We start from the raw sequence: 27,282 nt of genomic DNA, 5'->3' as shown, positions 1-27,282 counted from the left end.
ACGACGAGACGGCCTACAGGGAGGAGGTGAGGGCCCTCGGAGTGTGGTGTCAGGAAAATAACCTCACACTCAACGTCAACAAAACTAAGGAGATGATTGTGGACTTCAGGAAACAGCAGAGGGAACACCCCTATCCACATCGATGGAACAGTAGTGGAGAGGGTAGCTAGTTTTAAGTTCCTCGGCATACACATCACAGACAAACTGAATTGGTCCACTCACACTGACAGCGTCGTGAAGAAGGCGCAGCAGCGCCTATTCAACCTCAGGAGGCTGAAGAAATTCGGCTTGTCACCAAAAGCACTCACAAACTTCTACAGATGCACAATCGAGAGCATCCTGGCGGGCTGTATCACCGCCTGGTACGGCAACTGCTCCGCCCTCAACCGTAAGGCTCTCCAGAGGGTAGTGAGGACTGCACAACGCATCACCGGGGGCAAACTACCTGCCCTCCAGGACACCTACACCACCCGTTGTTACAGGAAGGCCATAAAGATCATCAAGGACATCAACCACCCGAACCACTGCCTGTTCACCCCGCTATCATCCAGAAGGCGAGGTCAGTACAGGTGCATCAAAGCTGGGACCGAGAGACTGAAAAACAGCTTCCATCTCAAGGCCATCAGACTGTTAAATAGCCACCACTAACATTGAGTGGCTGCTGCCAACACACTGTCATTGACACTGACCCAACTCCAGCCATTTTAATCATGGGAATTGATGGGAAATGATGTAAATATATCACTAGCCACTTTAAACAATGCTACCTTATATAATGTTACTTACCCTACATTATTCATCTCATATGCATATGTATATACTGTACTCTACAACATCGACTGCATCCTTATGTAACACATGTATCACTAGCCACTTTAACTATGCCACTTTGTTTACTTTGTCTACACACTCATCTCATATGTATATACTGTACTCGATACCATCTACTTTATGCTGCTCTGTACCATCACTCATTCATATATCCTTATGTACATGTTCCTTATCCCCTTACACTGTGTATAAGACAGTAGTTTTGGAATTGTTAGTTAGATTACTTGTTGGTTATCACTGCATTGTCGGAACTAGAAGCACAAGCATTTCGCTACACTCGCATTAACATCTGCTAACCATGTGTATGTGACAAATAAAATTTGATTTGATTTATCACAGACCTCTGAGCCTGTGTAAGGATGCATTTTGGAGTGGACTGTGACTGAAGAAGTAGGATGGGTTTTGTTAGTTGACGTGTCTAATTTGGTATTTTATATTATCTCGTTTTTCCCCGTTCACGCAGTTTTTTAATTTTCTCATTCAATACCCCGTCCAGCTGGTGGCAGTAATGCACCAATGACATTGGATGACAACCACCGGTAAACCTCATCGAGGTAGAAGAGGTCGGCCTCACACTCCAGTACAGTAGGTGGCGGTGTATGCAGCTTTCAGCTGGTTGCGATCCGACAATACACATTTTAATAAGAAGAAAGAATCCGAAAAAGACATGAGACAACGACCCAACTCATTCTCGTTTGGCAGCTGAAACTACACCACAGCGGAAAAGAGTCACCGTCGCAAGTTCTAGACTTCCGTTGGTGGGTTAGATACAGAGAAGCTAGCGAACTTGTTTTGCTTGTTAGCCGTGTATTTATGTGAGGGTGTTGTTTGGTTACTTAATCCGGATTCCTCCAAAATGCCTAACATAAAGATATTCAGCGGTACCTCTCATCCGGACCTTGGCCAAAGAATTTCCGACCGCCTGGGACTTGAGCTGGGGAAGGTTGTGACCAAAAAATTCAGCAACCAGGAGACATGGTAGGTTAAAAGTGTTTTAAACAATTCATATATTTGACCGAGTACCCGCTAGCTACGGTTAGTTATTTTACCAGTGGGTGAATGTTCTGCCTGGGAATACTGCTTTGGTTGTTAGCTAGTCTACAGTAACGTTAGCCAGTTAGCTAAAGTTAGCCCACATGGCCGATTGAAAGCGCGAGTGAGTGTGGTAGTTATTGTTGCTAGTTAGCTAACTCAATTAGCTTACGGCCAACGTGTTTCACAACTAATCTAGCTAGCTAACTAGCATTACTTAGCTTTGTTGTTAAAAAAGTAGACGGTAAGGGCAGGAGGCCTAACGTTGGAACTGCAACAGCCCAAAATCCATGTGGACTATTGTAATGCCGGGCATACACAACACGTTTTTTGCCGGCCCAGACGAATTTTCATGATCGGGGTGAAATCCTATGTATGAACTTGGACTAGGATCAGTACCTCTGCACTCGCGTAGTTTGAGCGGGTGAAGGGCAAGCCGATGGTGGCTGTTCTGTTTTCCAGACCCTTGTCGGATGATGGTCTGATAATGTTTCTTGTAGTATGAGCAGTGCTACGACGCGATTGGTCAAGGACTACTGCCATTAGCCAATGTGCACTCAGCATGTTAGACCAAAACATGGATAGAAGAGGAAAGTAACAATTCGCAGGTTGTCACTGGTTACCACAGCCTAAAACAAAAATTGGGGTCAGAATTTAAGTTTAGGGTTAGGCGCAATGTTAGCAGTGTGGTCAAGGTTAGGTTTCAAATCCGTTTTTAATAATTGTTTGCAGAAATCGTAGTGGTTTAGGCATCATTATGACTCTAGACCTATCACAAATGCCCAATAGTGTGTGATTGTGGCCTTGGGAGTTCCTGCGTATGGCCAATTCCGGCATCTTTTTTTCAGGGGTAAAGGACACTATCTACCTGTACTGTGTACTCGCTGCCCAGACTTACATAATTAGACAGTGGAGATTCTCATGATTAAAATGACGTCCGACTTGAAGAAATCGACATATACACACTAGAGGTCGACCGATTAATCGTAATTGTTAGGGTCGATTTTCAAGTTTAAATAACAATCAGACATCGATTTGGCCGTTTTTTTAAATATAATTTTTACAAATATTTTTTATACATCTTTATTTAACTAGGCAAGTCAGTTAAAGAACACATTCTTATTTTCAGTGACTGCCTAGGAACGGTGGGTTAACTGCTTTGTTCAGGGGCAGAATGACAGATTTTTACCTTCAATTTTGCAACCTTACAATTAACTAGTCCAACGCTCTAACCACCTGCCTCTCATTGCACTCCACGAGGAGCCTGCCTGTTACGCGAATGCAGTAAGAATCCAAGGTAAGTTGCTAGCTAGCATTAAACTTACCTTTATAAAAAACAAACAATCAACAATCAATTAATCATAATCACTAGTGGCTAAATGCAAATCCCAGATGTTGCGTATGCAGAAAATGGTGTTTCATAAGGAAAGTATGCATATTTTCCCTGTAATTTATTATTTTTTCCGCCTTCTTACCATTAAATAAAGTTAAGAAAATTGAAGCCTAAGCAGCCTGTAATGGGGTATGTTTTAGGTACGAACCGGTTCATGAGAGCGAGAGATACAAATGTATTGCAGGCTGCTTACAATGCATTTGGACGGTAAGATGACACTACTCAATACTGTCATACTGGCTACAAAAGACCATGGATCTACTGGTGAAATGCACATGAGGGTGTACTCTGGACAGAGCTAAATTGTGTAACCGGAAAGGGTAGGGAACCACTGCTCTACTAATGGTAGTTGATTTGCAACAACTGATTTTCCCATCAACATAATTGAAACTGGTTTGATAAGACAACTTATCTTTTCATATTGCCATATTACTTGCTACTCGTGAGTTGTTGTACTGTTCCTATTAGTGATATAAAATCCCATGATCCAGTCTTGGACTTGCTTACCTGTGGCCGGGTATAAGTAACAAGTGCCCTTTGAGATGTAAAAAGCCTGAGGAATTGGTTTACCTGGAGGTTTGTAATGATGGTGCTGATCCTGAGCTTTGACATCCATAGGGTTGTTCAAACTCCACAGTTTCTTCAAGTTAAATGGTGGTGGTATAATATGCAGGAATCACTGCCATTTCCTGATTGCTAAAATTCTAATAGTTTGCCTAGTTTCAGTTTGTGAAGAAACAAGCGATGTATAAAATTGTCACTGTACCATCTAAACCGCAGCCAAATATATTTTCAATACATTTTTTATTTATTTTTCAGCTGTTTGAAGCTGGTGAACAAAAGTGAAAAGTAAAAGATGCAGAAAATGTAAGAATGGGAAGCATAGAAAATGTCCACAAAAGGTATTTCCTGCTCCTTAGTCTTGCATTAAATGAGTGACCGATCTGTGTGAATTTGGTTGGGTCGCCCAAACAATTACATATTGCAGCTTTAAACGCCAGAATAATTGTTAGGACAGGAATGTATGACTGAATTAGGCCTGACCCCATTTAGTTGACTGGTTGATGGGCTGTTGGTCAACCTGAGATTGTTTTGTTGAGCAGTTGCAAAAAATGTCACGTCTTGATTGACGCCTGTTTCAGTGGACTAATCCATTGCGGAGGCCGCGGGGATGGCACACCAATACCACCAGTAGTACATTTACTGTTAATTCCCAGAATTTGTAACTGACAATGTTTGTTTGGTTAACTTAATTTCTGTTAATACATTCTTTATTATTATTTGTCTTTTACAGTTCCCATTTTCAGAGTTGACACGTTTGCAGAGCACACAACCTAGGCTACACTTGTGAAAAACAAGTTTTGGTTTATTTTGTTCCATTTATGATTTGTCAATTTATTAATAGTTTTGTTTGGAGTGCTCCTGTCAATTTTGATTAAGGATGCACACCTGAATACGCATAGAAGTAGGCCTAGGCTACCTGGCCTGCGCACAAATGTAGGCTTATAAATGTGCCCACTTGGAGATCTGATAGTATGTCTTTCACTCACCACCACTAATGAGCTGAGGAACTTCTTAAAGTAAGTTTTTCTTCACCTCAAACGGCAAGTAATTTTATACTGAACAAAAATATAAATGCAACATTTCAACAATTTTACTGAGTTACAGTTCATATATGGAAATCAGTAAATGTATATTCATTAATCCCAAATCTATGGATTTCACGTGACTGGGAATACAGATATGCATCTATTAGTCACGATCTGATCTGGTGGAAACACCATAAAATTGTCTTACCTGATTGCTTCTTATCTCTAGCGCAAATAGCCTTCATCTGTTTCTGTCTGAAGCTCACTGGCAAAACACTGAGGGTCCAGAATATTTTATACAATGTCCATTAAATAAATTAAGTTTATTTGTGCAAGCTTGTGCTGGACCTCGTTGATACAATGTTTCAAGTTTCTTGCAGACAGGCCATGCATAACCATGTGATTGATTTTTTTTAAAATATTTTTTTTATCAGGATATTTCTTACTGCTGGCTGCAATGTTTTTATTGTTGAATTTACATAGGCTATTTTTTTACATAGATGGCAATACTTACTTTTAGATTTCTATAATTCATTTTTATATAATGTTTATTAATCACATGACAATGATTTTGCGATATAAAGGCTTTATTATAAAATAAATGAAACGCTTTCACAAATGTGCAGATGAAAATCATAACTGGCGAGCTGATCGTTAGAAAGGGTAAGATAAATTGGCATTCCAAATGGAAAGGTTTTTGACCCCTGGTGTAACTTATTATCGGAAACTTCGGGATCATAATGGCAGAATATGCAAAGGCCAGTGGGAGGTGGTGGTTCACGAACCCTTTCCTCCTGCTGGTTAGGCTATCTTGATCTCTGGCTCCCTCTTGAGTAATTTGTCTTAATTATTGAATCACCGTTTGCTTAAAGCATCAGACAATCTTAGTAGCCTACATATAGTTGATTTTATTGAGAGTGCGCGTGAGAGGAGTTTTAATTTTGAACAGCTTTTTAAAAAAAAATATGGATCATTCGTTGAGTGTTTGTCTATTGACCTGGAAGCCCATGATGCCATGATTTATGTACATTAACAGATTGGTCTTCATGTTCTCTACTTGTCACCATGTATAGCCTACTGTCTGACACAGTCTATGATTTGATCCTGCAGCGTGGAGATCGGGGAGAGTGTCAGAGGAGAGGATGTCTACATTGTCCAGAGTGGTTGTGGTGAGATTAATGATAACTTAATGGAGCTCCTCATCATGATCAATGCCTGTAAGATTGCCTCTGCCTCACGAGTCACGGCTGTCATCCCCTGTTTCCCATATGCAAGACAAGACAAGAAGGACAAGGTGGGGGTGAGGGAAACTTAAATAGTTTGTTCTGTTCACAGCATCAACACACTTCACATCCATATAAATCAGTCTATTTGCTTTGATTTCATATATTTGACTGCTTCACAGAAATGCCATATTGGGCAAACCAATTTGGTTGATTAGAATATGACTGCCAAAGCTAATTCAGAAAGGAGATTGATCTCCCTCTTAGTAAATTGTTTTAATTGCATTTTCTCAATGGACCTTCTGCATGCATTGTATGAGAATAGAGATTAGCAATGTTTTTCTCAACAGAGTCGGGCTCCCATCTCTGCAAAGCTGGTGGCCAACATGTTGTCAGTGTCAGGAGCCGATCACATAATCACCATGGACCTGCACGCCTCGCAGATACAGGTGAGCCTTCATGCACATTATTTGCTTTGTTCCTTCTATATTGCAGTCACTAGTGTGACAACTAAGTACAAATGATTGATTAGGCTATGAGATAGTTAAGTACTATAAATGGGTTGCTTGACAACGTCACAAATGATGCACGCACATCGCAAGTGTAGAAGGCTGGGTTAGGATTCTGAGCGATCAGGTGTAATTGTTGCCTGACAAGAAGCTGCCTTGTGGGGAATCCTAGGTGGCTGGTTTCAGAAATGTTTTTTTGTAGTGCTGAGAAATAAAAGCCTTTTGATGTCTGTTTGGTTTTAGTTAGATATTACAAAATAATCATGGTTTTCAGTTTCTATATTTGTTTTTGTATTTTACATTGAATGCATTATACAATTATTTAGAGCTTTTTAATGTAAAAGCCAGTCAAAATGGTGAACATTCAATTGCCAAAACATTGAAAATATTCCCTTGTCTGTCAGGTCCACATAGGAATGTATATTTTTTCATTCCTAAAAGTCATCTCATCACTTCTCAGGCAGTAGCAGCCAGACAGAAAAACATCTAACAACTCTGTTCTCCCCATACTTTACTGTCTTTAGTCATCCTATTTAGCTAGGCCAGCCGGCCTAAATATGCTGCAGAGCTGTCTGATAATCATTTTGCTAGTTCTTCAAAGTAGATGAGGCATACTTTCACGAACTCTCTATCCCTCTTGTCGTTTTGTCTACATTCCTCCCGTGTGGTCTTGGGTGTATCTAACCTAACGTAGCAGGCATCAGTGAATCTATGTCTGAGCCGGAAAAGAACCGGCGCAATGGATTATGGTCATTGTAGTTAACTACTACGGTTCTATGCTGAACTAGGTTGAATATTTTCTTAGTGAAAAGAACTCCCTTCAGCCCAGCATCCCATATAGTTCTTGACTTCATTTCTCTCATGACTGATTTGATGTCTCTAGATAAATGTTGCATTGGGCTCACAAAACCCGCCTAAATGGGATTCAAGTACGCTGAACAAAAATATAAACCTAACATGCAACAATTTCAAAGATTTTACTTAGTTACAGTGATATGAGGAAATCGGTCAATTTAAATGAATGCATTAGGCCCTAATCTAAGTATTTCACATGACTGAGAATACAGATATGGATCTGTTGGTCACCATATACTGTACCTTAAAAGGTAGGGGTTTGGATTAGAAAGCAGTCAGTATCTGGTGTGACCACCATATTTTCCTCATGCAGCACAACAACATCTCCTTCGCTTAGAGTTGATCAGGCTGTTGATTGGCCAGTGAATAGTTGTCCGACTCCTCGTCAATGGCTGTGTGGAGTTGCTGGATATTGGCAAGAACTGAAACGCTGTCGTACACCTTGATCCAGGGCATCCCATACATGCTCAATGGTGACATGTCTGGTGAGTATGCAGGTCATGGAAGAACTGGGAAATTTTCAGCTTCCAGGAATTGTGTACAGATCCTTGCGACATGGGGCCGTGCATTATCATGCTGAAACACGAGGTGATGGAGATGGGTGAATGGTACGACAATGGGCCTCAGGATCTCGTGACGGTATCTCTGTGCATTAAAATTACCATCGATAAAATGCAATTGTTCGTTGTCCGCAGCTTATGCCTGCCCATACCATATCTCCACCGCTACCATGGGGAAATCACAATGTTGACATCAGCATTCTGATGCCACACATGCTGTCTGCATCTGCCCGGTACAGTTGAAACAGGCATTCATTCGCGAAGAGCACACTTCTCTAGCGTGCCAGTGGCCATCGGCGGTTAGCATTTGCCCACTGAAGTCGGTTACGATGCTGAACTGCACTAAGGTCAAGACCCTGGACTACAAGCACACAGATGAGCTTCCCTGAGATTGCTTCTGACAGTTTGCGCAGAAATGATTTGGATGTGCAAACCCTCAATTTAATCAGCTGTCTGGGTGGATGGTCTCCGATGGTCCGCAAGTGAAGAATTTGGATGTGGAGGTCTTGGGCTGCCGTGGTTACACATGGTCTGCGGTTGTGAAACAAGTTGGATGCACTGCCAAATTCTCAAATGACATTTGAGGTTGCTTTGCACACCCCCTCAACTTGAGACATCTGTGGCATTGTGTTGAGTGACACAAATGCACATTTTAGTGACCTTTTATTGTCCCCAGCACAAGGTGCACCTGTGTATTGATCATGCTGTTAAATCAGCTTGATATGCCACACCTGTTAGGTGGATGGATTATCTTGGCAAAGGAGAAATGGTCACTACAGGGATGTAAACAAATTTGGTCACAATAAATTTTTTTGAACATTTCTGTTATCTTTTATTTCAGCTCATGAAACATGGGATCAATACTTAACATGTTTTTATCATTTTTGTTCAGTGCAATTGAACCGATGTTAGTCAGTTGTTTAATAACCGAAAACCCCCTCAAATTAAGTTATTTCCGCCGCACTAGTATCTTGTTCATGACCCCATGTCTTATTTTGACTTATGCCACGTCTATGATATGACCATTTTGCCAACTAACAACTGTTACGATGTATTTGAGACCTATACAGTTTACATGTTTACAAAATAAGTGCTTATTTTGCAAATGTATTTGTTTTTAATAAACATTTGGATCAAAATATAGTTTACATGTTGTCAACCCTGTCTGTATTGCCCCGAAGAGGTGCGTGCATCGGTTTTGTTTCTAAACAACATGCTGTCAATAGTGAGCCACGTGAATGTTTCTCCAAAAATCTGTTGCAAGTAAGGCCGCTTGAAGACGCTGACTAGTGATCCTTTATCTTATCACGGGTTTGCTCACTGTATGCCTCTGTAGGGGTTCTTTGATATCCCTGTGGACAATCTATACGCGGAGCCAGCTGTGCTGAAATGGATCAAAGAGAACATCAATGAGTGGAAGAATTGCACCATTGTGTCTCCTGATGCTGGAGGAGCCAAAAGGTAGATTGGAGGAGGCCAATGTGCCTGTAGATGCTTCATCATTACAATGGGTCAAAATGACAGATTTGAGTTGTTAGAAATATTAGCATTGTTGAAAGGATTGTTCTTGCTCAATTCATTATTTAAGGGATTTGTCAAGTTCACCTCATTCAGGCTATTACAACAATTTTGTTGTAATTGGAAAGTATTTTTGATACTGTCCTTACAGTGCTTGGATTAATCATAGAATCATAACTGTCTATATATTCCCTTCCTCCTATAGATGTGACTTTGTGGTATGGTTATGGTACTGCAAGTGATGTCAACCATTCCAATCTGTGGATTCCCTTTGCAGGGTCACCTCTATAGCAGACAGGCTGAATGTGGACTTCGCCCTAATCCACAAAGAGAGGAAGAAGGCTAACGAGGTGGACCGCATGGTCCTGGTGGGGGATGTGAAGGACAGAGTTGCAATCTTGGTTGATGACATGGCAGACACATGCGGCACCATCTGTCACGCTGCAGATAAGTGAGTCGCTACTGTGTTTAAGCTGCATACATTTACAGAGGCTGAATATAAAATATTTTAAATGTACAACAAATACAGACCAGAGCTATTACATCAGTTTTTAAGGAAGTCTCTGAAAAGAAAATGTATGGATCGCAAAGTTTTTATTTTTTACAAACAGAATGTGGAGATTCAACCAAATGTTTTGTTTCTGAATATCCAGGCTAGTGTCTGCTGGAGCCACAAAGGTCTATGCCATCTTGACCCATGGGATCTTTTCAGGCCCTGCTATCACCCGCATCAACAACGCCTGTTTTGAGGCTGTGGTTGTCACAAATACCATCCCTCAGGAGGATAAGATGAAACACTGTTCAAAAATACAGGTAAGAATCGCAAGCTCATCACAGTAGCTCAGCACCTGATGTTTCCTTGTAGTTCCAGAGTTTAGATCACTTGGGGAATTGAAACAAACATTCCATTATTTTCTAAAATTATATTATGTTTTGACAAAGTTTTTCTTTCACAAATAACAGATCACCTGACACCAGTACAAGCACACATACCAAGCTCCCTCCACCTCATGAAAACCATTCAAACTTTGTCCAAACAATGTTCAATGATTACCTAAGCAGCAGGCTGTCAACAATCTTAATTTCAATGGCTCAGCATGTTGCTTGGACTACTCACATTTCTGCTTGATTGATTCTTACTGTGTCTAACTCCTTACTGTTCTGAACGTTTCCAAATCTTTGAGTTTAGTTACTGCAGTGTTTCCTCTGGAATAATTTGTAATAGGGATTCTATAATATTTATGAAGGACTTAAACTCACTTCTGGTGACTTTTTTTTAAAAGGACCCCACCACCCCTGGTTGCCACTACTCAACAAAATCTGTCTCATCAAAATTGAAGTCACTCCCCCAAAATGATTTTGAGTTATGATGGCATTTTAACCCAGGTTACCCTACAATTGACCCGTGTTACATTTAGCCCCACTCTCCCCTATGCACTAACAGCAAATTGTGGAGTGGTAACACGCTTAACCATGCCACTGCTAAAAACTCAGGGTTTAAAATGGTGCAGTTCGTGCATATTTAGGATAAATAAATAAAGTAACTTGAATGGGCCTCGGAATATTTATCTCGCGTAGAACACACAAAAACAGGATGACAAAAAATGTGCAAACTATTCTGGTATGGGGTTGTCTGAATTTTCTATCCATTACTCATTTTGTTTGCAGAGGAAGTAAATGTGGACTGATCCTGGATCTTCAAAGTGTGCCTTGGCAAAACATTTTGTTCAATATTTTGAGTGCAATGATTTTGCCTTGGTGCAACGCACTGACCTACTGGTAGTGTTTCATTAACCAATTGCTTTCTTTCTGGTTTGATATGTTTATCTGTGGGGGAAATAAGTTTGGGTGATAATTTGGTTTATACATTTTTTTTCTCCCCACCCTTCAGGTTATTGACATCTCCATGATTCTAGCTGAGGCTATTCGCCGGACACACAACGGCGAGTCAGTGTCGTATCTCTTCAGCCATGTTCCCTTGTAACATCCCATGAACAACCCCACCCTGCTTTCACCGGAAACCTGTACCAAAGGACGGATGTCTGGAGCACCACCATCTCAACCCATCCATTTATTCCCCATCGAAGGAAGGGAGGAAGGAATGAAGGACACACTGTGGGATCAATTAAAAAAAAAAAAAAAAAAGCTCCTTACCAATATTCTGTTACAGTGCACTGGCTATCAACTGGTTTGACCTTTTGACTTACCAAATTAAGATTTTAGTTAATTGGTGTATTAATATGCCAGGCTGTTTCATATTGGCATTGTCTGCCATGTTTCACATAGGCATTGTTTATTACAAGATTGAAAAGCTCTAGTTTACATTGCTGCTGAAAGCCATTTTGAGAGAAATGTTCACGCCAATATGGCATTATGTTTAAGGAGCTTGTTATTTTGTTACTGATCTGTTTTCCGCTACAAGGCGGTCTATCTACTTGCATTTCCTAGATGGTATTATAATTTTGAGATGCTTGTACTGATAGAAATCTGCGTTTACACAGTTGAACAACAACGCATTGTGTACTGTTTACATCCACGCTTTAGTTAGACTTGAGTTGTTTTCATGCCTTTGTATTTCAAGCTATATTTTAGAACGTGTTTGCAGTTCCAATTCCAAGTGTCCTTAGTTCTATGCCTTGGTGTGTTGATACCATGATTTTAATATTTAGTTGCATGATTTTTATGTAGTTGTAATCAAAGCATGACTTTCAGTGCACACATACAGGTAACTGCCAAAATAAAGGAAACACCAGCATACACTGTAAAGTGTCTTAATAGGGTGTTGGGCACCACGAGAACAGCTTCAATGTGCCTTGGCATAGATTCTACAAGTCTCTGGAAATATATTGGAGGAATGCAACACCATCCACGAGAAAGTCCATTTGGTGTTTTCTTGATGGTGGTGGAAAACACTCAGGCACTGCTCCAGAATCTCCCATAAGTGTTGAATCGGGTTGAGACCTTTTAAACCCCCTATGCTCCTTTGAGACCTCTCTTTCAAAGTCACAGATCTTTTTTAGACGTGGTCGCCAAAATAATGGGAAACGGGGCATTTTATACGTGACCCTAAGCATGATGGGATGTTTTAATTGCGTGATTAACTCAAACCCCATCTGTGTGGTTGCAACGGCTTTCAACATGAATCCCTCATTCACTCGAAGTATTTGCTTTTATTTTGGTATTTACCTCGTACCTAATGAATGTGATTCAATATCATGCACATCTGCCATATTTTATTCATCAAGCAATAAGGCATGTAGTGCATGGAGCCTAATGTAACTCACATTATTTGAGCTTTACGAATCCAAGTGGTTTTGCATAGCGGTATTGTACATTTAAAGTTGATCAATTTCCACGCTAAAACTCGGGTATCCTAAGGGTACTCGCCACTTGGGGTAGTATGCACCCTTTCAAAACTTCAGTTCAGTCTTCTATTTCGAAAACAATTGCTTGTGTAGCTCAAAGCCTGCCCATGTGTAAGGCCTGCTTACATAGTTTTCTTTCGAGTATTAAGTATTGTCAGTCCGTCCTATATATAACTCTCAAACACGGCTGTAGCTGCTTCAATTCTCGTTAAAGGCAATCCACACAAAGGCCATTATACCACATCGAATCTGATTTTACTGTTTAAGACAATGTATGTAAATGTGTCTGATTTTAGCTGAGATTATAGTTCTTTAAACCTACTCTGACACCTCTTGATTGGTTTGAGGATCCCTGATGCCTTAAAGTGAAAATGTGCCAGATTTAATATTGTTTCTATACGATTTCCTGCCTTCTCCACAACATCAAAACTAGAATTTAATGTATTGGGTTATGAACTGGGAACAATAAAATTGTATCTGGAATTTTGAATAGAGAAAAAGTTTATCTATGCAATTCAAATTACCGACCTGGGAGTGGGGAATTTGGCAGTCAGAGGGCTTAGTCTAAAGTCCCTGTTATGTTCATATGTATGCATTGTATTCCCTTGATGTATAATAAAACCCTTTCCTTTGGGATAGATGCATCACACAAAAACACTGCATGCCGTCTACCAAATAATGAGTCAAGGTGTCCACAGCAGTAGTTATGAAGCCTTCCGGGCGCTGCTAACAGAATAAATACATCTCAATGGAACGCCGGGGGAGTTTCCGCCGTTGGTTACCGTTATCAACAACAGCAAGCCAGGCAACAACATGATTGTGGTCCTTGTCTTGTGGGTGGTATGAAATAATACCTATCAAACAAAAGCATTTTTTTTTTGTACTAATGGAGCCATGTATCCAAGTGTCGGTATATAACGTGTAGCATGTTGGAATAAGAGCATTAGCTAGCTAGATATGAATTAAACCAGAAGTTTATATTGCTAGCTTTTTTTTTTTTTTTTTTAACTTTGACGTTACTGTAGCTAGGTACTGTACTAGCCAAATGTGTGCTCTAGCTAGTATTTTCAGTCTTGTAGGATATGTTGAGATGTTGTAGATAAGCAAGCTATATGACTAAATCAAGACGGTTAACCCCATTTTATATCCTGGACTTGGTCATTTCAAAATGTCTTGACAAGTAGTCCCAGTGGGCGGTTTTATTAATAAAGGTCAACACTATCGGATCTGCTACAGTACAGGCTGGCCAAGTAACGTTAGGAGTATATTATGGCCGAGGACAAGATTGATGAGTGACTAGTGTGTGATCTGACTTCTCCTGTGTGATTGCTAGCAAGTCATTAACGTTACTCATCACTTATGACTGCTGTTGTCACCAAGTCTGATCCTTTATCAGAGGCAGCTTGTCGACTCTTTAATCCACATAAGACCCTGACACTGCTTTAAAGCCATCCAAGCTGTTGAGTCTCCTGCTGCAAATCTGGGTCAGTACTGAGTGTAGTGGAGGTAACATGATTCAGTGGCTCTACATTTTGAGAGCTACTTTGGACATTGATATATCGCTTTTACTTGATGTCACTGAAAGAAATGTTTGATTTGTGTTCTGAATTTAGTGTACAATTCAGATGCTTTTTGTTTTTCAGTCAGTGAAAAGTGAAGAACACTGGAGAATTGGAGAGCAGTTTAGGCCGGATATCGGGATGAAGCAGGACATTGCTGCACTGGAGCTGGTAGAAGTTCGAAAGTTACATGAATTAGTGCGGAGACTAGAAATTCAAAATGAATCTCTAACTGAGAGGCGAAGAAATATCAACACCAAAAAACAGGCTCTCTCTGGTGTGCTTATCAGCTGTCCCTCTTCACCGGAGGAACATCTAAATTGCTGTGATTTGCCAGACCCTGAACCAGCAGAGGTCAACGGTGGGGATGGTATATCTCCACCTCCTCTTGAAAGCCCCAGAGATACACTAGTGAGGCAGGATGGACACGTATATGATGGCTGTTATACACACTTGCCCCACAGTGACATGTTGGAAGAGACACACAGGCAGGGATGCATAGGGTCAGATGAGCTGGTGGTCAGGGACACAGAGAAAAGAGCAGAGCACTCTTCTCTGGAGCTAGTGGACCTCCTGGACCTAGAGGAGTGTTGTGAGGTGGAGAATGAAGTGAGCTGGTAGGTACCTGCACAATGTGTTGATAAAAATAAACTGTATAGTGTCAAGAATTTGCAACTTCACTATTTTAGGCAACATTTTTGTCCATGCCTTTGCAAACCACCTTTTTTAATACCTCAGTTGCTTAATTATAATTCAGTGCTTAAGTAGAATCTCTCATTAATCATTAGGTTATATGAGTCACCCAAGAAAGGGGCATCTGCCGAGAGAAGTGATGTGTCCCCTATAAAGTGGTGCAGACAGGTCCTGGACAACCCCAGCCCTGAAACAGAGGTGGCATGTCGCACACTAATTAATATCCTGGACCAAAGTAAGTACTGCACAGTATATTACAATCTCTCTCACACAAATGGACACAGACTAAAAGAGGCCATAATTCTTTATCATCTTGAACAGGTAACTCCTATTCATTTAATTTCCTTATTCTTTCAATTAGAGACGAGATGGAGTAGTATCTTTAGCAGTCGCTACCACAGACGTCCTGTAGCCTTCCCTGACACTGGCCATCGCTGCATGGGCTCACCTTCCCCTCGGTACCAGAGATCAACTGACAGAAGTCAACAAACCAACAAACCTAACAGCTCAGGTAAGGTGCAATCTGGAGAAAACAATTCCCAATTCGTAAAACTGTTCTCTCCCATGGGTGCCTGTACATGCATTCGGAAAGTATTCAGACCCCTTGATTTTCCCCCCCAAAAATGTACGTTACAGCCTTATTCTTAAATAGATTAAATAGTTTTTTCCCCCTCATCAATCTATGCACAATACTCCATACTGACAAAGAAAAAACAGCTTTTTAGGAATTTTTGCAACATATACATAAGTATTCAGACCCTTTACTTGGGAATGATGCTATAAGCTTTGCACGCCTGTATTTGGGGAGTTTCTCCCATTCTTCTCTGCAGATTCTCTCAAGCTCAGTCAGGTTGGATGGGGAGCATCGCTGCACAGCTATGTTCAGGTCTCTCCAGAGATGTTCGATCGGGTTCAAGTCCGGGCTCTGGCTGGGCCACTCAAGGACATTCAGAGACTTGTCCCGAAGCCAGTCCTGCGTTGTCTTGGCTGTGTGCTTAGGGTCATTGTCCTGTTGGAAGGTGAACCTTCACCCCAGTCTGAGGTCCTGAGTGCTCTGGAGCAGGTTTTCATCAAGGATATCTCTGTACTTTGCTCCGTTCAGCTTTCCCTCGATCCTGACTAGTCTTCTAGTCGCTGCTGCTGGAAAACGTCCCCACAGCATGATGCTGCCACCACCATGCTTCACCGTAGGGATGGTGCCAGGTTTCCTACAGACGGGATGCTTGGCATTCAGGCCAAATAGTTCAATCTTGGTTTCATCAGACCAGAGAATCTTGTTTCTCATGGTCTGAGAGTCCTTTAGGTGACTTTTGGCAAACTCCAAGCGGGCTGTCATGTGCCTTTTACTGAGGAGTGGATTCTGTCTGGCCACTACCATAAAGGCCTGATTGGTAGAGTGCTGCAGAGATGATTATCCTTTTGGAAGGTTCTCCCATCTCCACAGAGGAACTCTGGAGCTCTGTCAGAGTGACCAAGGCCCTTCTCCCCTGATCGCGGCCAGCTCTAGGAAGAGTCTTGGTGGTTCCAAACTTGTTTCAGAAATGTTTTGGTACCCTTCCCCAGATCTGTGCCTTGACACAATCCTGTCTCTGAGCTCTACGGACAATTCCTTTGACCTCATGGCTTGGTTTTTGCTCTGACGCGCACTGTCAACTGTGGGACCTTATATAGACAGGTGTGTGGCTTTCCAAATAATGTCCAATCAATTGAATTTACCACAGGTGGACTCCAATCAAGTTGTATAAACATCTCAAGGATGATCAATGGAAACAGGATGCACCTGAGCTCAATTTTGAATCTCATAGCAAAGGAAATGAATACTTATGTAAATAAGGTATTTCAATTTTTCATAACTTTGCTAAAATGTCTAAAAACCTGTTTTCGCTTTGATATTATAGCATATTGTGTGTAGATTGATGAGTAAAATCAATCTTTCCAAATGCTCTGTAACTCCAACCAACTAAAGTTCCAGATTGTCCTGGTTGTATTTACTCAGTGTCTCTATTGCCTTGGTATTTCAGATGGCAATGATGCCATTTTACCACCAATGGACGAGAATGAGCCGAGTTTCTCAGATGACTCCATCACCATGGGCTACAGGCTGCAGGACCTCACTGATGTCCAGATCATGGCTCGCATGCAGGAAGAGAGTGAGTATGGAAAGTTTTGATTCGTATAGTTACGGTTCATATGAGGAAATCAGTCAATTGAAATAAATTCATTAGCCCCTATATATGGATTTTACATGACTGGAAATAGAGATATGCATCTGTTTGGTCACAGATACCTTAAAAAAAAGTTGTGGCGTGGATCAGAAAACCAGTCAGTATCTGGTGTGACCACCATTTGCTTCATGCAGCGCAACACATCTCCTTCACATAGAGTTGATCAGGCTGTTGATTGTGGCCTGCGGAATGTTGTCCCACTCCTCTTCAATTGCTGTGTGATGTTGCTGGAGATTGGCAGGAACTGGAACATGCTGTCATACACGTTGATCCAGAGCATCCCAAACATGCTCAATGGGTGACATGTCTTGTGAGTATGCAGGCCATGGAAGAACTGGGACATTGTCAGTTTCCGGGAATTGTGTACAGATCCTTGCGATATGGGGCTGTGCATTATCATGCTGAAACAAGAGGTGATGGCGGTGGATGAATGGCACAACAATGGACCTCAGGATCTCGCCACAGTATCTCTGTGCATTCAAATTTGCAACAATAAAATGCAATTTTGTTCGTTGTCCGTAGCTTATGCCTGCCCGTACCATAACCCCACCGCCACCATGGGTCACTCTGTCCACAACAATGACATCAGTAAACTGCTCGCCCACACAACGCCATACACATGGTCTGCTGTTGTGAGGCTGGTTGGAAGTACTGCCAAAATCTCTAAAACAATGTTGGAGGCAGTTTATGGTAAATAAATGAACACTAAGTTATCTGGCAACAGCTCTGGTGGACATTTTTGCAGTCAGCATGCCAATTGCATGCTCCCTCAACTTGAGGCATCTGTGGCATTGTGTTGACTGACACAACTGCACATTTTAGAGTGGCCTTCTGTCCCCAGCACAAGGTGCACCTGTGTAGTGATCATGCTGTTTAATCAGCTTCTTGATATGCCACACCTTTCAGGTGGGTGGATTATCTTGGCAAAGGAGAAAACACATTTGTGCATAACATTTGAGAGAAATAATAGTTTTGTGCTTATGGAACATTTCTGTGAAATTTTATTTCAGCTCACTTTACATGTTGCGTTTATATTTTTGTTCAGTGTAAATACTATGCATATCTACTTTACTTGTGGACAGGGTGTATGACAGTGTTTTCCTTGTCCCAAGGTTTACGACAGGACTATGCCTCCATCCCTGCTGCCCCCACACCGTTCAGGGGTCCTGGTGCATCCATGCTGTCACCTTCTAATTATAGCTACAGTGATCTGGAGTTCGACAAGTATAGCCTGGAGGACACAGTCGCATACACACCGCCTCCCAGCCAGCTGCCCCACTACCGCCGTTCCCCATTGGGCCAGTCACCCAGAGCCATAGCCCAGCCTGGTTACAGCAACCAGCTGCCAAGGCCTCCCTGTCAAGCGACCACTCAATCTAAGCTGTTTAAGATTGCAAAGAGCAGAGGTAAAAAGAGCACCTATAACAGGCAACATGGAAAATCCCTTGTGACACACAAATATACACATTGACTTTTACATATTTTTTTTTTACATATCGACAGCACTCTTAAAAGTGGTGTGATGTCACATAGAACATTCTTTACTCCTATCAGTTTATCATAATCTGCTATGTGTGTTTCACCCGATTGTATGTGAAATGGGAGTTAACCCAGAATGTTGTTGTAGAGGGTCTGAGAAGCAGCATGTCCAACCAGGATTCACCCCCTCGCACCAGCCTCCGCTCTCTCCAGGCAGTCAGGAACAGCCGCAACCTGGAGGCCAATGGCCAGCTCCTCACAGACCACCCCACCTCCCACCTCACCTACCCTGTAGCAGGTTCAACCAGATCTCCACCAGGTGGGTTGGCATTTTAGTAGGGATAAGATATGACTAAACCTTGCCCGCCACCATGTACAGTTGAAGTCGGAAGTTTACAAACACTTAGGTTGGAGTCATTAAAACATGTTTTTCAACCACTCCACAAATTTCTTGTTAACAAACTATAGTTTTGGCAAGTCGGTTAGGACATCTACTTTGTGCATGACACAAGTCATTTTTCCAACAATTGGAAACACTGTATCACAATTCCAGTGGGTCAGATGTTTACATACACTAAGTTGACTTTGCCTTTAAACAGCTTGGAAAATTCCAGAAAACAATGTCATGGCTTTAGAAGCTTCTGATAGGAAAATTGACATCATTTGAGTCAATTGGAGGTGTACCTGTGGATGTATTTCAAGGCCTACCTTCAAACTCAGTGCCTCTTTGCTTGACATCATGGGGAAAAAAATGTAAAATCAGCTAAGACCTCAGAAAAAACATAGACTTCCACAAGTCTGGTTCATCCTTGGGAGCAATTTCCAAACGCCTGAAGGTACCACGTTCATCTGTACAAACAATAGTACGCAAGTATAAACACTATGGGACCACGTAGCCGCCATACCGCTCAGGAAGGAGACACTTTCTGTCTCCCAGATATTAACGTACTTTGGTGCAAAAAGTGCGAATCAACAGCAAAGGACCTTGTGAAGATGCTGGAGGAAACAGGTACAAAAGTATCTATATCCACAGTAAAATGAGTCCTATATCAACACAACCTGAAAGGACGCTCAGCAAGGAAGAAGCCACTGCTCTAAAACTGCCATAAAAAGACAGACTATGGTTTGCAACTGCACATGGGGGCAAAGATCGCACTTTTGGAGATATGTCCTCTGGTCTGATGAAACAAAAATAGAACTGTTTGCCATCGTTATGTTTGGAGTAAAAAGGGGGAGGCTTGCAAGCCAAAGAACACCATCCCAACCGTGAAGCATGGGAGTGGCAGCATCATATTGTGGGGGTGCTTTGCTGCAGGAGGGTCTGATTTGGATATATTGAAGCAACATCTCAAGACATCAGTCAGGAAGTTAAAGCTTGGTCGCAAAAAGATCTTCCAAACGGACAATGACCCCAAGAATACTTCCAAAGTTGTGTCAAAATGGCTTAACGGCATCAAAGTCAATGTATTGGAGCGGCCATCACAAAGCCCTGACCTCAATCCTATAGAACATTTGGAGGCCTACAATGAGGCCGACAAACCTGACTCAGTTACACCAACTCTGTCTGGAGGAATGGGCCAAAATTCACCCAACTTATTGTGGATGCTTGTGGAAGGCTACCTGAGACATTTGGCCCAGTTAAACAATTTAAAGGCAATGCTACTAAATACTAATTGAGTGTATGTAAACTTCTGACCCACTGGGAATATGAATAAAAGCTGAAATAAATCATGCTCTCTCCTTGCTTGCACACACTTTTTCAGTTCTGCCCACACATTTTCTATGGGATTGAGGTCAGGGCTTTGTGATGGCCCCTCCAATACCTTGACTTTGTTGTCTTTAAGCCATTTTGACACAACTGTATAAGTATGCTTGGGGTCATTGTCCATTTGGAAGATCCATTTACGACCAAGCTTTAACTTCCTGAATTGAGATATTGCTTCAACATATCCACATCATTTTCCTACCTCCTGATGCCATCTATTTTGTGAAGTGCACCAATCCCTCCTGCAGAAAAGCACCCCCACAACATGATGCTGCCACCCCCGTGCTTCACGGTTGGGATGGTGTGGTTCGGCTTGCAAGCCTCCCCTTTTTCCTCCAAACATAACAATGGTCATTATGGCAAGTTCTCCCACTTAAAAAGATGAGAGAGGCCTGTAATTTTCATCATAGGTACACTTAGACTATGACAGACAAAATGAGAAAAAATATCCAGAAAAATCACATTGTATGATTTTTAATGAATTTATTTGCAAATTATGGTGGAAAATAAGTACTCCCACTTTTTAAGTGGGAGAACTTGCACAATTGGTGGCTGACTAAATACTTTTTTGCCCCACTGTACATCCACAGATATACCTCCAATTGACTCAAATTATGTCAATTTCCCTATCAGAAGCTTCTAAAGCCATGAGATAATTTTCTGGAATTTTCCAAGCTGTTTAAAGGCACAATCAACTTAGTGTATGTAAACTTCTGACCCACTGGACTTGTGATACAGTGAATTATACGTGAAATAATCTGTCTGTAAACAATTGTTGGAAAAATGACTTGTTATGGACAAAGTAGATGTCCTAACCGACTTCCCAAAACTATAGTTTGTTAACAAGACATTTGTGGAGTGGTTGAAAAAACAGTTTTAATGACTCCAACCTAAGTGTATGTAAACTCCCGACTTCAACTCTATTTACTATATGGAGACAGAAACATAAACATTTTACCTTATCATAAGTTGACATAATTGCAAATGATTAAATCCTTGCAATTTTTTTTTTTTTTAAACAATTTAGTTACAAATGTAACTTTAATTAAATGAGTTGACTCTTCACATGGGATGATTTCACTGAACAACAAAAGAAAGGGAATATTGAATGATCCCCAATGATCCATCGCATCTCCCAAAAACATTTTCAACATACATCTGTAAAACGAGGCCTCATCTTCACTGTCACTTTCCAACCTTGTTGAGGATGGCTCGTTGTCAGGCTCAAAATGCCTCAAATTTGCCCGGATGGCCACCAGTTTTTCAACCCTTTTATTGGTCAGCCTGTTGCGTGTTTTGGTGTGTGTGTTCCTTAACAAGGACAAGTTGCGTTCTGAGGCGGCTGATGTTGGTGGGATTTGGAGGATAGAGGCAACAGAGGAAAGAGCCTCAGATCCACAAAGTCCCTTCCACCAGGTGGCTGATGAGATGTAACAGACTTCGGGCAGAAGTCTTTAAGCTTTTTGATGTATTTCAGAATTGCAGTTTCCTCTGCTTGGAGCACCAGTGAAGTGGGCAGGGCTGTACAGATGTCTTCTCTTACATGTGCAAGCAGAGTATGAACATCAGACAGGATGGCATTGTCTCCCACAATCTGTGCAGGAGTTTCAGGCTGCTTACCACTCTCTGCCAAAATACATCATCCAGGAGGATCCTCTTGATGGGGCTGTCCATATCGGCAGACTGTGATATGGCCATTTCTTTGAGAGACTCCTTCCCCTCCAGGAGACTGTCAAACATGATGAACCACCCCAACAGGTGTTGCAGGGCAGCTTCAATGTGGTGCTCTTATTCTTCTCACTTTGCTTGGTGAGGTCGATTGCTGATAATACCTAACCATTTCCTTGGTTCTCTTTTAGAGTGTATCCATTGTTTTCAGTGCCATGATGTCCTTGAGGAGCATATTCAATGCATGAGCAGCACAGCCAATGGGTGTGATGTGAGGGTAGGACTCCTCCACTTTAGACCAAGCAGCCTTCATGTTCACAGCATTGTCTGTCACCAGTGAAAATAACTTCTGTGGTCCAAGGTCATTGATGACTGCCTTCAGCTCATCTGCAATGTAGAGACCGGTGTGTCTGTAGCCCCTTGTGTCTGTGCTCTTGTAGAATACTGGTTGAGGGGTGGAGATGATGTAGTTAATTATTCCTTGGCCACGAACATTCGACCACCCATCAGAGATGATTGCAATACAGTCTGCTTTCTCTATGATTTGCTTGACCTTCACTTGAACTCTGCTGAACTCTGTATCCAGCAAATTAGTAGATAAAGCATGTCTGGTGTGAGGGGTGTATGCTGTGCGAAGAATATTCAGAGATCTCTTCCAATACACATTGCCTGTGAGCATCAGGGGTGAACCAGTTGCATACACAGCTCGAGCAAGACATTCATCAGGATTTCTCTGACTACGTTCCTCCATTGAGTAAAAAAAATGATTCCAGGAGGACCATGAGCTGTTGCTATCGATAAGGTGTCTGATTCATCATTTTCACCTCAAATAGAAGTAGGGGGACTTTTGTCAGAGGGTGCTTGTTGTGAGCACTGAGGGAACTTTATGCACTTGGCCAGATGGTTATGCATCTTTGTTGCATTCTTCACATATGATTTGGCACAGTATTTGCAAATGTACACAGCTTTCCCTTCTACATTTTCTATTTATTTATTTTATTTCACCTTTATTTAACCAGGTAGGCAAGGTGAGAACAAGTTCTCATTTACAATTGCGACCTGGCCAAGATAAAGCAAAGCAGTTCAACACAGAGTTACACATGGAGTAAAACAAACATACAGTCAATAATACAGTATAAACAAGTCTATATATGATGTGAGCAAATGAGGTGAAAAGGGAGGTAAAGGCAAAAAAAGGCCATAGTGGCAAAGTAAATACAATATAGCAAGTAAAACACTGGAATGGTAGATTTGCAATGGAAGAATGTGCAAAGTAGAAATAAAATGATGGGGTGCAAAGGAGCAAAATAAATGGATTAAATACAGTAGGGAAAGAGGTAGTTGTTTGGCTAAATTATAGGTGGGCTATGTACAGGTGCAGTAATCTGTGAGCTGCTCTGACAGTTGGTGCTTAAAGCTAGTGAGGGAGATAAGTGTTTCCAGTTTCAGAGATTTTTGTAGTTCGTTCCAGTCATTGGCAGTAGAGAACTGGAAGGAGAGGCAGCCAAAGAAAGAATTGTTTTTGGGGGTGACAAGAGAGATATACCTGCTGGAGTGTGTGCTACAGATGGGAGATGCTATGGTGACCAGCGAGCTGAGGTAAGGGGGGACTTTACCTAGCAGGGTCTTGTAGATGGCATATATTGTAGATGACATGGAGCCAGTGGGTTTGGCGACGAGTATGAAGCGAGGGCCAGCCAACGAGAGCGTACAGGTCGCAATGGTGGGTAGTATATGGGGCTTTGGTGACAAAACGGATTGCACTGTGATAGACTGCATCCAATTTGTTGAGTAGGGTATTGGAGGCTATTTTGTAAATGACATCGCCAAAGTCGAGGATTGGTAGGATGATCAGTTTTACACGGGTATGTTTGGCGAAATAGGAAGCCAATTCTAACTTTGGATTGGAGATGTTTGATATGGGTCTGGAAGGAGAGTTTACAGTCTAACCAGACACCTAAGTATTTGTAGTTGTCCACGTATTCTAAGTCAGAGCCGTCCAGAGTAGTGATGTTGGACAGGCGGGCAGGTGCAGGTAGCGATCGGTTGAAGAGCATGCATTTAGTTTTACTTGTATTTAAGAGCAATTGGAGGACACGGAAGGAGAGTTGTATGGCATTGAAGCTTGCCTGGAGGGTTGTTAACACAGTGTCCAAAGAAGGGCCAGAAGTATACAGAATGGTGTCGTCTGCGTAGAGGTGGATCGGAGACTCACCAGCAGCAAGAGCGGCCTCATTGATGTATACAGAGAAGAGAGTCGGTCCAAGAATTGAACCCTGTGACACCCCCATAGAGACTGCCAGAGGTCCGGACAGCAGACCCTCCGATTTGACACACTGAACTCTATCAGAGAAGTAGTTGGTGAACCAGGCGGGGCAATCATTTGAGAAACCAAGGGTGTGGTGATTGCCAGAGTCGAAAGCCTTGGCCAGATCAATGAATACGGCTGCACAGTAATGTTTCTTATTGATGGCGGTTAAGAGATTGTTTAGGACCTTGATCGTGGCTGAGGTGCACCCATGACCAGCTCTGAAACCAGATTGCATAGCAGAGAAGGTATGGTGAGATTCGAAATAGTCGGTAATCTGTTTGTTGACTTGGCTTTCGAAGACCTTAGAAAGGCATGGTAGGATACATTAGCTGCAGTGAAATGTCACCACACATAAGATAGTGCCCGTGGCATTTTCCTGTAAAGATGAGAAAAAAATGAGTAAAAAGAATAACAAATACAATTCCATGTACAGATAGATAGTTAAGCAGTTCGATTAAACAACTCCTTTGTAAGATACATGTTTTAAAATAAAACATGTATGGAAACAGGTGAATTAACACTCCTCAAAAGGGCTCAAGCAAGCTAAAACCCACATGGTAGCAAAAACTAACTAGCAGAAAATTAACAAGTTAGAAATTATTTAAACACATTTTGCTCTAGGCTACTATGTACTAGTTAACAAAAAATTATGTATGTCATATAAAATATATTCACCCCACCCAGTATTGTAATCAAACGTATGTAGTTCTTGGCTCAGACAGTGTAGTAGTGTGGACTCAATAGCATCTCATTAGTGAGCAAGATCTTGAAGATCAGCTGTACATGTGATGGAAGAATGCACTGTGCATGCAGAGGGTTGCAATTCCATTGAATTGGGGATAGTTTAACCAAAATATGCCACAAGACATAGAATTGCATTTTGTGTGACCCACAAAAAAAGGTTCACTGTAATAAGCAAACTTTTTTGATGAATTTAAGAATAATTCCCCAAATTCCCGGTCTTAACTTGCCATGGAAAATTTCTGTAAATTTCCCGAAAAGTTTCAGACACTTTGCAACCCTAATCCTGAGGAGTGGCTTCCATCTGGCCACTACGATAAAGGTCTGATTGGTGGAGTGCTGCAGAGATGGTTGTCCTTCTGGAAGGTTCTCCCATCTCCACAGAGGAGTCGGTTTTACTCCTGGCTCAGAGTTTGTCTGAGCAGTGTCTAGCCTTTTACTGCAGTGGGCTTAATTGGGGTCACAGAGTGATTCTTGGTCATCTTAAACAGATCTATTTTGAAACAAAAGTATTACAACTCACACACATGGTTACAGTCTTAAAAAAAGAAGACACCTGTACCATGTCATTTATAGAGTTTAATTCAAATAAAAAATGTATTGGTCACATTCACGTGTTTAGCAGATGTTATTGTGGGTGTAGTGAAATGCTTGTGTATTCAATGTGGAGTTTGCATCCCAATATTTCACTTTATATACATCACAGAAGACTGAAATATAACAAAACTGTTTGACATAAACACCGGATTTTCGTCAGTTAAAAAAAAACTTTTAACGATGAAATTCTGAAAAATATGAACATTCCACCCATGAGGCCAAACAAGGCACTTTTGGTCATTGACTGCAGGATAGTGCTACCATCATCCTTAAACTAACTGACCTGGGAGTTTTTTTTGTCTTAAAACAGTTTTTAACAGGATTCATAGGAACTATTCTGCGATGCTTTGTGGATACGTGTTCAGATCTCAACCCAATTGAACACTTTAATAGAAGATTCTGGAGCTGCCTTTTTAAAAACTTGGCTTCATTTCAGACAAGACATGTTTAGTCCATAACATTTCCAAACTTGTGATTGCCTCCTAGGTGAGTCTTCAGTCAGGCTTAGGAGTGGTGGCCGATCTTCATCTGTTTCTGCCAAAACCTTGAACTCCAGTGACCCCCCTGCAACTGGAGCAGCACGGCAGTCCCTGAGAGAATCATTTCAGGCCTTGTCTATTAGAGGGCCGCCGAGAGCCCAGTCCCTCATCCCCTCTGGTTTGAGGATCCCCTGTCCCAGTAAGGACTTTTCAGTTGGAGGGTACCTATCAAGTCATGTCTATGCCTCCCCTGAGAGGTCGACTACCATGGCTTGGGGCAGACTGGGGCAGCCTGCCAATAACCATAGGTAAAAAGGTATACTCAATGTTTCTCAGTAATTCCTCAGTAATCTGTAACATACTCTCACTCAAAATAACTCCACTTAATGTATTAAAGCACATTAAACAGTGGTTTCTGTGAATTTGATTTTAATTATTGTTTTCTTCTGCCAATCATGCAGTGCTGGTTTATTTTGTGTGGCTTCACAATCCCTTCCACTGCAATTGGACACCTTATCCATAATTTCTCATCTTAAATGCAAGGTGCTGCTCAATGCTAAAATCCAAATGATCACCAATGAAATGAATCTTAATTTGATTCAGATTTGCGAATTGACACACAAATTCACATACTTAGAACTGATACAGTATATCATTATTACATTGTCACTGTAGAGTATCTCACAGGGCTTGGTTGTAAACACCATCTAATTCTGCATACTAAAAGTTATACCACAACATGTTTCAGTTGAAACTATCATAATTTAACACTTTGAGGACAGTTACAGTATTGAGCCCTATTTAGTTTTTGTTGCAAATTGATCAGTTCTGGTATACACTACTGCGCCACCTTTGAGTTAGAATAAACTGTTGAAGACCGAGTGCAATTT

General features: G+C 41.5%; 2 protein-coding genes across 4 annotated transcripts; both read left to right on the top strand.

Moving 5' to 3' along the window:
• The first annotated feature begins 1,501 nt into the window (after positions 1-1,501).
• On the top strand, positions 1,502-12,265 carry LOC124009638 (ribose-phosphate pyrophosphokinase 1-like). Of its 2 annotated transcripts, none has more exons than XM_046321652.1 (7): positions 1,502-1,809; positions 5,956-6,139; positions 6,419-6,517; positions 9,329-9,453; positions 9,788-9,961; positions 10,164-10,323; positions 11,402-12,265. In XM_046321652.1, exons 1-7 carry the CDS (start codon positions 1,688-1,690, stop codon positions 11,492-11,494), a joined length of 957 nt encoding a protein of 318 aa, XP_046177608.1. In that variant the 5' UTR covers positions 1,502-1,687; the 3' UTR covers positions 11,495-12,265. The 2 variants fall into 2 exon arrangements, with proteins under 2 accessions (XP_046177608.1, XP_046177599.1); XM_046321643.1 differs by having other exon boundaries at positions 1,503-1,809; positions 5,956-6,145.
• A 155-nt stretch (positions 12,266-12,420) lies between these two features.
• On the top strand, positions 12,421-26,803 carry LOC124009626 (SLAIN motif-containing protein-like). 2 transcript variants are annotated; one of them, XM_046321631.1, is made up of 8 exons: positions 12,421-14,359; positions 14,519-15,051; positions 15,223-15,362; positions 15,489-15,638; positions 17,149-17,277; positions 18,465-18,758; positions 18,980-19,150; positions 26,400-26,803. In XM_046321631.1, the coding sequence occupies exons 2-8, from the start codon at positions 14,576-14,578 to the stop codon at positions 26,702-26,704; spliced, it is 1,665 nt and encodes a 554-aa protein (XP_046177587.1). In that variant the 5' UTR covers positions 12,421-14,359; positions 14,519-14,575; the 3' UTR covers positions 26,705-26,803. The 2 variants fall into 2 exon arrangements, with proteins under 2 accessions (XP_046177587.1, XP_046177577.1); XM_046321621.1 differs by lacking the exon at positions 12,421-14,359 and having other exon boundaries at positions 14,372-15,051.
• The last annotated feature ends 479 nt before the right edge of the window (positions 26,804-27,282 follow it).

The sequence above is a fragment of the Oncorhynchus gorbuscha genome, linkage group LG02 (genome assembly GCF_021184085.1).
Source record: "Oncorhynchus gorbuscha isolate QuinsamMale2020 ecotype Even-year linkage group LG02, OgorEven_v1.0, whole genome shotgun sequence".
Lineage (NCBI taxonomy): Eukaryota > Metazoa > Chordata > Actinopteri > Salmoniformes > Salmonidae > Oncorhynchus > Oncorhynchus gorbuscha.
Note: the sequence above shows the minus strand (reverse complement) of the source record. Positions and strands in the feature narration are given on the sequence as shown.

Bases quoted from the DNA above. Each gene is read 5' to 3' on its own strand.
- LOC124009638 (XM_046321643.1), top strand. From the start codon at position 1,688: ATGCCTAACATAAAGATATTCAGCGGTACCTCTCATCCGGACCTTGGC. The intron at 6,146-6,418 runs GTGAGGGAAACT...TTTTCTCAACAG, and splicing joins ACAAGAAGGACAAGGTGGGG to AGTCGGGCTCCCATCTCTGC. The intron at 10,324-11,401 runs GTAAGAATCGCA...CCCACCCTTCAG, and splicing joins AACACTGTTCAAAAATACAG to GTTATTGACATCTCCATGAT.
- LOC124009626 (XM_046321621.1), top strand. From the start codon at position 14,501: ATGCTTTTTGTTTTTCAGTCAGTGAAAAGTGAAGAACACTGGAGAATT. The intron at 15,363-15,488 runs GTAAGTACTGCA...TCTTTCAATTAG, and splicing joins AATTAATATCCTGGACCAAA to AGACGAGATGGAGTAGTATC. The intron at 15,639-17,148 runs GTAAGGTGCAAT...TTGGTATTTCAG, and splicing joins CAACAAACCTAACAGCTCAG to ATGGCAATGATGCCATTTTA.